This window comes from Amblyraja radiata, chromosome 3, assembly GCF_010909765.2.
Source record: "Amblyraja radiata isolate CabotCenter1 chromosome 3, sAmbRad1.1.pri, whole genome shotgun sequence".
Classification (NCBI taxonomy): domain Eukaryota; kingdom Metazoa; phylum Chordata; class Chondrichthyes; order Rajiformes; family Rajidae; genus Amblyraja; species Amblyraja radiata.
In genome coordinates, this window is record NC_045958.1 from 78230363 (window position 1) to 78243560 (window position 13198).

Here is a 13198-nt window from a genome sequence, read left to right on the forward strand (position 1 = left end):
TTGGAACAAAATGCTGATGCAACAGCTGGACAGGCTGCATCTATGGGGAACAGGAAAGGGTGATGCTTGAGGACGAGACCCTCCTTCAGACTTCCTTCCTACACATAACTAAGCTACTTAGTTTAAGATGGAGAGAAAACTGAATAGGAATGCACCTTACTTGGATTGCTTTTTCTGGAACACCAGAGTTTCCAGGAAGACCTGATAGAAGTAGATAAAATTATGAGAGGCACAGATAGGATGGAAAGATCAAATAAGACAGGTTATAGGTTTAAGGTGAGAGGGGCAAAGTTTAAAGACGTGCATGGCACGTTTTTGTTTACATAGAGGGTGGTGAGTGCCTGGAACACACTGCTGGGGGCGGTGGTTCTGTCAGCTAGGATAATAGCATTTAAGAGACTTTTGGATAGGTACATGGTTATGTAACATAGAAAATAGGTGCAGGAGTAGGCCATTCGGCCTTTTGAGCCAGCACCACCATTCAATATGATCATGGGTGATCATCCAAAATCAGTACCTTGTTCCTGCTTTTTCCACATATCCCCTGATTCCTTTAGCCCTAAGAGATATATCTAACTCTCTCTTGACGGTCCTATAAAAGGCAGTTCAAATTCAAAACGGGTGTGAATCCTGATTTAAATGTGTGGAAGGAAAGAATTTAAGTATACATGGGCTTGACATGACTAGGATTAAAAGAAATATGAATAAAAAGAAAATGTACCATAAAGTCAAAAAGGATTCTCACCATGTTAAGGAGCACCGTAAATCCTATCAATTAACCAAGCCTTATTGATAAGTATCAACATCAAATGAATAAACTTGTTGAGTGAGAAAGCAGCAGCAGATGCAAGGTAAACCAAGCCAAGCGACATTCAATCAAAATGAAGAATTGCAGTTCAAGTTCACAGTTATTGTCACATGCACCAATTGAGGTACAGTGATTTGAGTTACCATACAGCCATACAAGTAAAAAAGAACACAATGCACAATAAATTTAACATAAACATCCACCACGGTGGAATCAACATTCCTCACTGTGATGGAAGGTAATGAAGTTCAGTCTCCGTGGTGGTCGGGGCTTTTGAACCCTCAGCACTGCTTCTGTCGACGGTCCGCTGTTCAAGCCCTCTCGTCAGGATGATCGAAACTCCGGCATCGGGACGGATCGGAACACTCCGCAGCATGGAGCTCCCGAGTCTGCCCCTTCTTACCGGAGGATGCGGCTTCACGGTGTTAAAAGTCCACAGGTCGGAGCACTTCCACAGCACTTCCACAGCGATCTTCGGCAAAGGATCGCCCGCTCCGCGATGGTAAGTCCACGCCGCGCTTGCGGGCCGATCTTCAGGAAAGGCCACACTAATCCAAGTTGTTAGGCCGCAAGGGGAACGGAGAAAGATCACATCTCCGTTGAGATAAGTGACTGAAAAAGGTTTCCCCCCCATTTCCACCCCCCCCACATAAAATATACATTTTAGACGCATTAAAAATAACAACAAAAGTTACAACTAAAAGTTATGTTACAAAAAATGACACAGGTTGCTGACGAGGCTGCCATCACGGTGCCACCCGGTATATTAGTTTAATTTTAATCACTTAAACTATAATAGATTTTAAACATTTTCAGCTGTCTATTTAGTCACTTTAATTTTTTGAACATTGATGCAAGAATCCATACAATTATTTATTTTTAATGTTATTATTGTAGATGAAAAGTTCACATAATTTTAGAAAAAAACACCATTCAAAAGTTTATTAGAAATTTGAAAACATGTAAAAAGATCAGAAAAGCATAAAGGGAAAGTCACTGCTGTACAATATTACATATATGGAAGACAGTGTGCATAAAGCTATACCGCTCGAGCTTGGACAGACTGTAGCCCTAAATATGCAGTCTTTTCTTCTTGTCTTTTGTTTTTGCATTATCTCGTTGGCCAGGAAGATGATTGGATATTACAGAACCAATTTGAGTCTGTGCAAATCTTGTGACCATTGACACACCATCCACAAACTTTGTTTTGAATAAGGTGTTGGCATTACTGAACATGCCATCTTTCAACGACACCACGATAAACTGCGGGAAATTAAAAACAATAGCCTTTAAGAAATATGCCATTTCCATTTTCTGTTTTCATTCCACTAAATGCACCATGGAATTAATTAGATGGAATTTAGAAATTGAATTTTACTTGGCTCAACAATTATATCTCCTCCTTTTTACAATCCTTTCCTCTATCCTGAGAAAAAGATGAAGCGTACACCTTGCATGCCCCTCATTATCTTGTGCAGCTCTAAGGTCACTTCTCAGCCTTCTATCCCAGTCCATCCAATCTCTTCCTATAACTCAAGCCTGCAAGCCCAGGTAACATCCCAGTGAAACTCTCCTGCATTCTTTCCAATTTATTCCTATAGATGGGCAACCAGATCTGCACACATTACTCTGATGTCACTAATCTTATACAGCTGCAACATTATGCCCCAACTTTTGTACTCAATACTCTTGCCAATGAAGGCGTGCTTCTTCACCACACTGTCCACCTGACTCACCACTTTGAGAACCATGCACATACTCCCAGATCTCTGTTCCGCAACTCTCCAGGGCTCTACTATCAACTGTGCAGGTCCTATCCTGGTGTGGTTATCTGTCTTCTTGTGCTTAAGCTCCCAGTGCCTCCTCTTTGGTAATTCATACCTGATCTATAACTTCATTATTTCTATGTCCCAATTCTTGAGCTTCCATGAACAACTTTTTAGTAAAAACAGATGTGAAGTATTCATTTAATATCTCTCCCATCTCTTGTGATTCTACACAGACAGCCATGCTAATCCTTACAGTGACCTCTTATTTCCCTAGTCACACTTTCACTCTCTTTGGATTTTCCTTTAACACCAGCTCTATTTCATGTCCTCGTTTCTTTAAGTGTATTTCTACCCTTCTTATACTTGCTAAGGGAGCACATGATCTATGCCCTTCATGATCTATCACTGTAAAGGTCACCCCATGGCCTCCCACACAGCAAGGAGGCAAGTCCTAATCTGCTCAACTTCTCCCTACAGCTCAACCCAGGTTCTGACAAGATTTTGGGATTTTTTTTTTCTTAATTCCAGTTTAAAGCATCTTTCCTACAGCACAGTAACCAAAATGTGGTGTCATCAACATCTTGTAGAACTACAACACAACATCCCACCTCTATTACTCAGTACCCTGACTAATGAAGGCCAGCATGCCTGATACCTTTTGACCACCTTGTCTACCTACGATGCCACTTTCAGGAACTAAATACTTGTATTCCTTGGTCCCTTTGTTCTACTCTCCCTAGAGCCCTACCATTCACTGTGAAAGTCCTACTCTGGTTTGACTTTCCAAAATGCAACTCCTGGTACTTATCTGAATTGAATGCCTAATTACCCAGCTCATTAAAATCCCACTGCAATTGTCGATAACTTTCTTCACCATACCGCCTATTTTAGTGTAATCTGTAAACATTCTAAATATACCTTGTACATTCTCATCGAAAACAATTGCTGTGGTAGTCTTTACTTTAGATGGAGATAAAATGGCAACTCTTACCATGAACTGTTCAGAAGTTCAGTAAAGGCCCTGTCCCACTTACGTGTCCTTGGCACGCAAATTACACGACCTTGTCGTCGCGTTGAGGCACACGTGCGGCCGCGCGGGACCGGTCCCACTGAGAAGCGGGCAGGGGTATGGAGTTGTGCGCGGTATCGTGCGACGCTCCGAAATTTTGTAACGAACGAAATCTTCGCGCGCCACCGGCCTGTAGCGTAACTGACAGCCAAAGTGGGACAGGCCCAAGACCCTGGCGCGACGCAACGTCTCACCTCCAACAGCAGCAGAAGCAGGCAAACGATCGTCGAACTTGGCCTGGGGCTCACGGCCGTTGCGGTCCGGATCCGCCCCCACTTCTACTCCCAGAGCGGGGCCAAGAAAATTGAAGATAGACACAAAATGCAGGAGTGACTCAGCGGGACCGGCAGCATCTCTGGAGAGAAGGATTGGATGACGTTTCGGGTCAAGACCCTTCTTTCAGATTGAAGAAGGGTCTCAACCCGAAACATCACTCATTGCTTCTCTCCAGAGATGCTGCCGGTCCCGCTGAGTTATTCCTGCATTTTGTGTCCATCTTCAAATGACATCACGCGCTCCAGACGGCTGTGCGGATGCATGAAGTCATACGCGACCTTCGTGGGACCGTCGCGTAATTAGCGTGCCAAAGACACGTAAGTGGGACAGGGACTTAACTTTCATTATATGCAAAGAAGATGTACAGTAAGTATTTATTCCCAACTGCTACTAATATTAGCACTTAAATTAGGCCGCTTAAAGTGCACATGGAACTAAGCCTTACGGAAGAGCTGGTTTCATGAACACCAAGAAAAAGTGGAAAAAGATGAGACATAAACGTACAGAGGAGAAAAGGAGGCAAATATTAACTGAAAATAGGAAGAATGTGCAGAGATTGCAGGGTTCTATTAAGTAGTTGAAAACCAATTGAGGGAAATTTTAAAAACTCAGACTTCTTTCTACAACATACCTGAGAATGCCGGAAATGTGTTCGCAGCATCTGCCCGATATTCTGGGTATGAGAGAGGTCCAAGGCTGCATCCACTTCATCCAGAATATAAATCGGAGCAGGCTTGAAAAGCAGCATGGCCAGAATCAGAGAGAGCGCCACAAGTGACCTACAGAATGTGCACACGGAACAAATAGCAATCCATTACTACAATGTAACTTGGCTTTCATCTGATTCCAGCTCCGTTGACAACCAGAGATATTTTCAATATTATCTCATCTCCTGTCTTTTTACCTTTTAATTGTCAGACCTCATTAATTAATGTCCAAGAGAGTTAATTTAATTTAATTACATTGCAGGAACTTTAAAGGGCCTGTCCCACTAACACGACTTTTCAGCGACTGTCTTCGACCTTCAAGCTCGAGGGCACCCGCCTGAAAAACCTCGACCGTCAGCAATGAAACCGCGAGCTGGATCGACCGTCTGCGCACACACACACAAACACACCGCAAAGGCAGGAGCCAGGGAAAGCGGGGGAGCGCTGTCTGAAATTCACACCCGCGATGAACAGGAAGGTAAAAGGCGGCTGGCACAGTTACGGTAAGTCCTTTAGAGGGGGGGGGGGGGGATGGCACATTGCAGAGTTTGAAAATTGGGAGAGTCTAAATGAAACTTCCTAGTAAAGAACAGAGATTGATTAAAAAGACTTGCACATATATATACACGCACATATATACACACACACATATATACACACACACACATATATATACACACACATATATATACACACACATATATACATATACACACATACACACACATATACACACACATATATACACACACACATACACACACACACATATATACACACACACATATACAGAGAGAGAGAGAGGGAGAGATTTTTCCCAAAGCTACAATTGTAAAGTAAGAAATTCATCAGCCAATTTCCACACAGCAAGCACCTACATACGGTAAAATGAAATATGTTTGAGACATTGAAGGCCTGGAGAGTGGACGTGGAGAGGATGATTCCACTAGCAGGAGAGTCTAGGACCAGAGGGCACAGCCTCAGAATATTGAAACATAGAAAAATAGGTGCAGGAGTAGGCCATTTGGCCCTTCGAGCCAGCACCGTCATTCAATATGATCATGGCTGATCATCAAAAATCAAGTTCCCTTTCCTGCTTTTTCACCCCCATATCCCTTGATTCCGTTATCCCTAAGAGCTAAATCTAACTACCTCTTAAAAACGAAGGTACACAAAATTGCTGGAGGAACTCAGCGGGTGCAGCAGCATCTATGGAGCGAAGGAAATAGGCGACGTTTCGGGCCGAAACTCTTCTTCAGACTTAAAAACATCCAGTGAATTACCAGAGGATTCCACAGATTCACAACACTCTAGGTGAAAACGTTTTTCCTCATCTCAGTCCTAAATGGCCTACTCCTTCTTAAACTGTGACCCCTGGTTCTGGACTCCCCCAACATCGGGAACATTTTTCCTGCATCTAGCCTGTCCAATCCTATAAGAATTTTATATGTTTCTATAAGACCCTCTAATTCTTCTATATTCCAGTGATAACAAGCCCAGTCGACCCATTCTTTCTAAGGGCATACCTTTAGAATGGAGATGTGGAAATTTTTCTTTAGTCAGTAGGTGGTGAATTTGTGGAATTAATTGCCACAGAAGGCTGTTAAGGCCAAGATATTGGGTACTTAATGCAGATTGACATGTTCTTGGTTGGTAAGGGTGCCAAAGGTTATGGGAAGAATGCAGGAGAATAGGGCTGAGAAGCAAAGAGAGATTAGCCATGATTGAATGGCAGAGTAGACTTGATGGTCTGAATGGCCTAATGCTGTTCCTAATTCTTGTGGACTTTTGTTCAGGGCACTGGAAATTATCTTGGTGTTCTTTAGAAAAAGCAATTCACATTTTAAAATTCAATATAAAGCATACCTTTGGCCACCACTAAGTTCAGTGAGATTTTCTTTCCAAGCATCTCCAAGAGCTACTTTGAATTCTACTCCATCGCGAATAGTTTTGCCTTCAGAAGGAACCAACATGGCATTTGATCCAGGAAGCAGCGTGGAGAAAATGGAGCCAAAATCTTGGTTTACCTAAATTAAAAAGATGAACTTTGCTTATAGAAATTCCATTGGGGTCAAGCTTCAAACAGTGCCTAATACCTTGCCATAACACAATTCGTAACATAACCTAGCATCTTTACCATACATTTCACAAATCAAGTGCGAGTAAAAGTCTACATTCATTGCTTATCGCCTGGACTTTGATAGGACACGTTTATAGACATCAATTAATTACCATCAATTTCCTAACTTGATAATCATACATCACAACAAAGGCTTTAAATAAATGTTCTATATACTGGTTCATAAGTTCTGGGAGTAGAGTTAGGCCATTCGACCCATCAAGTCTACTCAGCCATTCAATCGTGGCTGATCTATCTTTCCCTCTCAACCACATTCTCCTGCCTTTGCCCCAGAACCTGTGACACCCTTACTAATCAAGAATCTGTCAATCTCCGCCTTTAAAATATCCATTGACTTGGCCTCCACAGTCGACTGTGGCAATGAATTCCACAGATTCACCACCCTCTGACTAAAGAGGGACTACCTTAATATTGCGTTTTCAATGCTGATATTTTGTAACCAGCAAACTGGCATAAACAACAATGGAATATGAAGGACCAGGCTAGCATGTAGGAACCCCTGACTCACCAGACTGCTTGAGGCTCCTGACAGACATGCAGTAATCTATTCTGAAGTTCTCACTGGGTCAGAGCCATAATTCCTTGATGGACAATGTTATAACAGCAATACCTCTTCCTCTGAATTCACTAGGTCACAGGTCCAGTGACCAATGTTTAATCCTGATTTCTAGTTCTGTTTACATGTCGATTTAACATATTCCTAGTGACCACTAGGGTTTCTCTGAATGTTCCTGTTCTTCACACATCCCAAAAGACGTGCAGGTTGGTAAGTTAATTGGCCATTGTATAATATTGTGCATTCACAACCATGCTCAAACCCCAGTACCAAAAGATATAAACCATTGTTTACCTGTTTCCAAGCTACATTCAAAGCATCATTTTTCTTCTTGTCTAGCTCTTCAATAGTTGAAAGAATTTTAGATTTGTCATTTGTCACTATTTTTTTCTTCTTCATTAAATCATTGTACTGCAGTGACAATTTAAAGCGAGACAATTCAAATTTAAAACTTTTAGATCCAGTTACAATTTTCTTAGATAAATCACTAAATGGTTATATTGAGCTAGCACTTAGAAATCAAATATTTCTTAATATCCATAATAACACTTAAGTACAGTAAACCCTCATTATAACGAACCATGGGGAGGAGGGATAGTGTCCGTTATTGCCGATTGTTTACTAAACCGAGTAAGGTATTATCATTGTATCAATTAAGAACTGCAGATGATGGTGAATACACAAATGGACTTGAGTGCTTGAGTAACTCAGCAGGTCACGAAGCATCTCGGGAGAACATGGATAGGTGAACATTTCAGTTCGATTCAGTCTGCTGAGTTACTCCAGCACTTTGTGTCGTTTCACCTTCAAACTAGGCGGCGATGCCACTGGTCTGCACCAGTGAGCCCTTTTTCACCGGTTGATATGGCTGTTGTTGCAGCTCATGCTGCAACCCCCGGGGAAGAGGCCGAGTAGACAGAGCGACGGGAGGAGGAGGATGCGGTGGACAGGGGGAAGTGGCCGAGCGACGGGTTGACAGGAATAAGCAGCAGCAGGTGGGAGGCTCAGGGGTACCATGGTGATGGAGCGTGTCCTGTCAGTAGCAATGGCCTGAAGAATGCTCTGTCCGCTTCAACGCGAGTTGCAACAACAACCACATCAAACCAACTGTTACGGTGGGTGGAAAAGGCTGGGGTAGCGGTGTGAGCCAGGATGGTATCAGCAGGTCTGACCACTAACCAAAATCAGTTATAAAGGGGTCTGTTAAAACAAAGGTTTCCTGGAAATGTCTGATGACATCTACCAAGATGATTAAAGTTAATTACAGATTTACTTAAATTGAGCTTTAGTCGAATAAATGCAATCTTCAGATAGTCCATAAAATAGTCACAGTCAAATTGTGGCGTGATACTAAGACTCCACCAAAAAATATCGAAGTGATAAACTTCTTTATACAAATTACAGTGCTCCTGTAAATTTGGTAAAAAAGAAATAAAAAGCACACGCATGGTCTAAGAATATGGAATTGGACAGAGCCTTTGAAGAATATAAAGAAAAGAGGAAAGAACTCAAACAGGTAATTACAAGGACGATATTAAAAACGAGGGTAATCTGGTAGCCACAATGGCCACGGGGGAGATGGCAGCCCACTGGCAGTCCGTTTGTCTTTTCACTCTTTTTGTTATTTTTTAGTTTGTTAGAAGTTTGTTTTAATATTCTTCGGTTTCTTTTCATGAGGGGGGAGGGGGAATCGGGGGAAACAATTTTTCAGGTTCCTACCTTCCTGGAGATGTGATCAATTTTCAGATCACATTCTCCGGGCTCTGCGGCTTACCATCAATGGAGCTGGAAGCCTCCTCGGACTGTCGTGAGCCTCACCGCGGGACGTGGTGTTAACATCGGAGCGGATCCCTTGCCTGGGATCGCTCCCACCGCGGACTTTAACATCAGGGGCTCATAGTCTCGGGTGAGGCAGAGTCAGGAGCTCCAACGCCGTGGAAGGCTCGACCAGCCCCGACATGAGGTTCGATTGCCCGGCACAGGGGAGCTGACACACCACCACCCCCCCCCCCCGATGTGGGAGCAGATCGCCTCGACGCGGAGGGCCCGAACGCCGCCGGCTACGGAAGTCAAGATCGGCCTGTCAACGGGGGCTCGAGGCCCACAACCGCGGAAGAGCTAGGGGAAGGACTTGAACTTTATTTCGCCTTCCACCAGTGAGGAATGTGTAGGAGTCACTTTGTTGGATGTTCATGTTAAAGTGTTTTGATTGTTGTTTCCAAGATGGCTGCCGGAAGTAAGAGTCAACGCTGGCGCGATTAGCTGTCGCTGTTCTCTCTTTGAATTGTGTATTGTTGATGTCGCTACTACTTTTTTGTTTCATTTTGTTTATATGTTTGTAATTTGCTTGTATTAATTTGTAAAGTGTCCTTGAGAGTCCTGAAAGGCGCCCATAAATAAAATGTATTATTATTATTATTAATCTGGGAGAAGGTAGAACTGCTCTAGGATAAAGGGGTAAATTTGTGCTTGGAGTCTGGGAGTGGAGGCAAGGTACTAAATGAGTACTTTGCATCTATTTTCACCAAGAAGAATATTAAGGACTGTGGGAAAATATTGATGTGCAAGGGCAACTTGAGATTAAAAAAGATGTTAGGGCTCTTGAAGAGCATTAAGGTGCATAAATCACCAGGGTCTGATGGGAGGTTGAGTGAGGCAAGAAAGGAAAGTGCTGGGCCCTTGACAAAGTTCTTTGCATCTTCTCTAGCCACAGATGAGATCCCGGCGGACTGGAAAGTAAATAATGTTTAAGAAGGATGTCTAAAGAAGGGTTTCGGCCCAAAGCGTTGCCTATTTCCTTCGCTCCATAGATGCTGCTGCACCCGCTGAGTTTCTCCAGCTTTTTTGGGTACCTCCGAGTAAATAATGTTGTTGCTTTGTTTAAGAAGAGAAGTAGGGAGGATCCATCTGGATAGGATTTACTCCTAATTGCAGTAGAATAGGTTAATAAAGGACATGGGTCATAGTCAGCATGGCTCTGTACACAGCAGGCCATGTCTTACTAACGATTGAGTTTCCGAGGAGGTGACGAAGGTGATCGATGAGAGTCGGGCAAATCGATATTGTCGGATGTTGTCTACATGTATTTTGGTAAGGCATCTGATAAAGCACCCCAAGGAATGCTAATTTAGAAGATTAAAATGCACAGGATTAATAGTGACATTAGTGTATGGATTCAGAACTGCCATATTGATAGAAGACAAAGGGTTGTGGTATTGAGGCTGGAGGTCTGTGACCAGTGGAGTTTTGCAGGGATCTGTGATGGGACTTATTTTTGATTTGTGATTTACGCGACTTGATTAGTAAATTTGCAGATGACACGCTGGCGTCACGGACTTAGAGGAAGGTTGTCAAAGTATACTGCTGTGAAGTGGGCAGAGAAATGGCAGTTGGAGTTTCGGCTTTGGAAAAGGTACAAAGGAGGTTTACCAGAAACACGTCTGGATTAAATGGTATTAACTACAGGGAGAGGTTGGGCTAACTTGGATTGTTTTCTATTAAATGATGGAGGATGCGGTGAGACCTGATAGAAGTATATAAAATTGCAAGAGGCATAGATAGTGTAGACAGTCAGAACCCATTTCCCAGGATGGAAATAACCAATGCTAGAGGGCATAGCTTGAAGGTGAGAGGGGCAAACTTTAAAGGAGACTTGCGGGGCTTTAAAAAATATATATATAGAGGGTGATGAGTGCCTGGATCGCATTGACAGGGTGGTGGTGGAGGCAAATACAATAATGGCATTTAAGAGACGTTTGAATAAACACATGGATTTGCAGGGATATTCCCGGGAATGTTCAGGCTGATAGGGCTTGGCCCTGGTATCATGTTCAGCACAGACATTGCAGGCTAAAGGGCCTATTCCCAGGCTGTACTGTTTGCTCTATGTAAAGCTTCTTAATGACCATTTTAATACTGATAAACAGCGATAGGCAATTGTAGCAGAGTGCATGCACATCATCACCTATGCTTAACCAATTAAATGTTTAATAGTACAATGAACAAAATACATGCAAAACGGACTTGAATTTAAATAATTGCAATATATTACAAATAATTATTTCATCACGAGACATGAAATAGATTGAAATATCAATAAGCTGAAATTAATATAGGTAGTTCTGCTATAATGTGATTGATGCATTCCCAAGAAACCTCGCGTTATAGAAAATAGCAATTATAAAAACTAAAGTATCAATGGGAAAAGTGGGATTAGGGAGTTAGGTTAACCATAAGTTATTTTTGAAAATCGTGCAGGAAAATTAAACATAGCCATTTAAAAAAAAAGTTTTACTTTTCTTGCTGCAAGCTAGATATACTAAAGGGTGTATGTTATATTGTTTAATAGAGTATCAGTACATAATTATCAATAGAAGCAACTGTTTGTCAATTTCAATAACCTGCTTTGAAACTGTGTTCTTAAGAGACATTGGTGCCTAATTACTGCAGGAACTTTACATGTAAAGACATTTGTTCTTCCACACACCCACCTCCAGACAAATGTTGTTATGCTTGTCAATTTCCAAAATAAATATTAAGCATTTCTCGACTTTCAGATCAAAATCAGATTATAATTAATCAAGCCCGTATAATCTAACACCGTTCCCCAATTCATCAGTCACATTATATCCAAATCTCTTGTGAATACGCTCATTACAGCAGAACTACCTGTAAGAGTGGCAAATAGAGAATTGTACAGTGCATTCAGATAGTATTTAGACTTTTTCACTTTTTCCACATTTTGTTACGTTACAGCCTTATTTTAAAATTGATTAAATTCATTTTTATAATCAATCTACACACAATACCCCAGAATGAAGAAGGAAAAACAGGTGTTTAGAATTTTTTGCAATGTAATTAAAAAGAAATAACTGAAATATCATATTTACATAAGTATTCAGACCCTTTGCTATGACACTCAAAATTGAGCTTCGGTTCATCCTGTTTCCACTGATTATCCTTGAGATGTTTCTACAACTTGGAGTCTACCAGTGGTAAATTAAATTAATTGGACATGATTTGGAAAAGCACACACCTGTCTATATAAGGCCCCACCGTTGACAGTGCATGTCAGAGCAAAAGATCTCTGAGATAGGATTGTGTCGACACAGATCTGGGGAAGGGTATAAAATCATTTCTGCAGCATTGCAGGTCCTGACGAGCACAGTGGCCTCCATCATTCTTAAATGGAAGAACTTTGAAAGCACCAGGACTCTTCATAGTGCTGGCCGCCCGGCCAAACTGAGCAATCGGGGGAAGAAGGTCCTTGGTCAGGGTGGCGACTAAGAACCCAATGGTCACTCTGATAGCTCCAGAGTTCCACTGTGGAGATGGGAGAACCTTCCAGAAGGACAACTATATCTGCAGCACTCCACCAATCAGGCCTTTATGGTAGAGTGGCCAGAAGGAAGCCACGCCTCAGTAAAAGGCACATGACAGCCTGCTTGGAGTTTGCCAAGAGGCACAGAAAGGATTCTCAGACCATGAGAAACAAGATTCTCTGGTCTGATTAGACCAAAATTGAACACTTTGGCCTGAATGTCAAGCCTCACGTCTGGAGGAAACCAGGCACCGCTTATCACGGTGAAGCATGGTGGTGGCAGCATCATGCTGTGGGGATGTTTTTCAGTGGCAGGAACTGGGAGACTAGTCAGGATTGAGGGAAAGATGAACGGAGCAATGTACAGAGATCCTTGATGAAAACCTGTTCCATAGTGTTCTGAACCTCAGACTGGGGTGGAGGTTCACCTTCCAACAGGACAATAACCCTAAGCACACAGCCAAGACAACACAGGAGTGGCTTCTTGACAAGTCTGTGAAAGTCCTTGAGTGGCCCAGCCAGAGCCCGGACTTGAACCCAATCGAACAGCTCT

The 13198-nt window shown here is 42.4% G+C and overlaps 1 protein-coding gene across 1 annotated transcript in view; it reads right to left on the reverse strand.

Annotated features, from left to right (window-relative positions):
* Nucleotides 1-1536: 1536 nt before the first annotated feature.
* Nucleotides 1537-13198, reverse strand: part of smc2 (structural maintenance of chromosomes 2) — a 34926-nt gene continuing 23264 nt past the window's right edge. The window contains exons 21-24 of the mRNA XM_033018172.1: nucleotides 7620-7736; nucleotides 6496-6656; nucleotides 4554-4701; nucleotides 1537-2071 (exon numbers count right to left, since the gene is read on the reverse strand). Of these exons, the coding sequence (XP_032874063.1) occupies nucleotides 1880-2071; nucleotides 4554-4701; nucleotides 6496-6656; nucleotides 7620-7736 (618 nt within the window). The 3' untranslated portion in view covers nucleotides 1537-1879. The remainder of the gene's footprint in view (nucleotides 2072-4553; nucleotides 4702-6495; nucleotides 6657-7619; nucleotides 7737-13198) is intronic.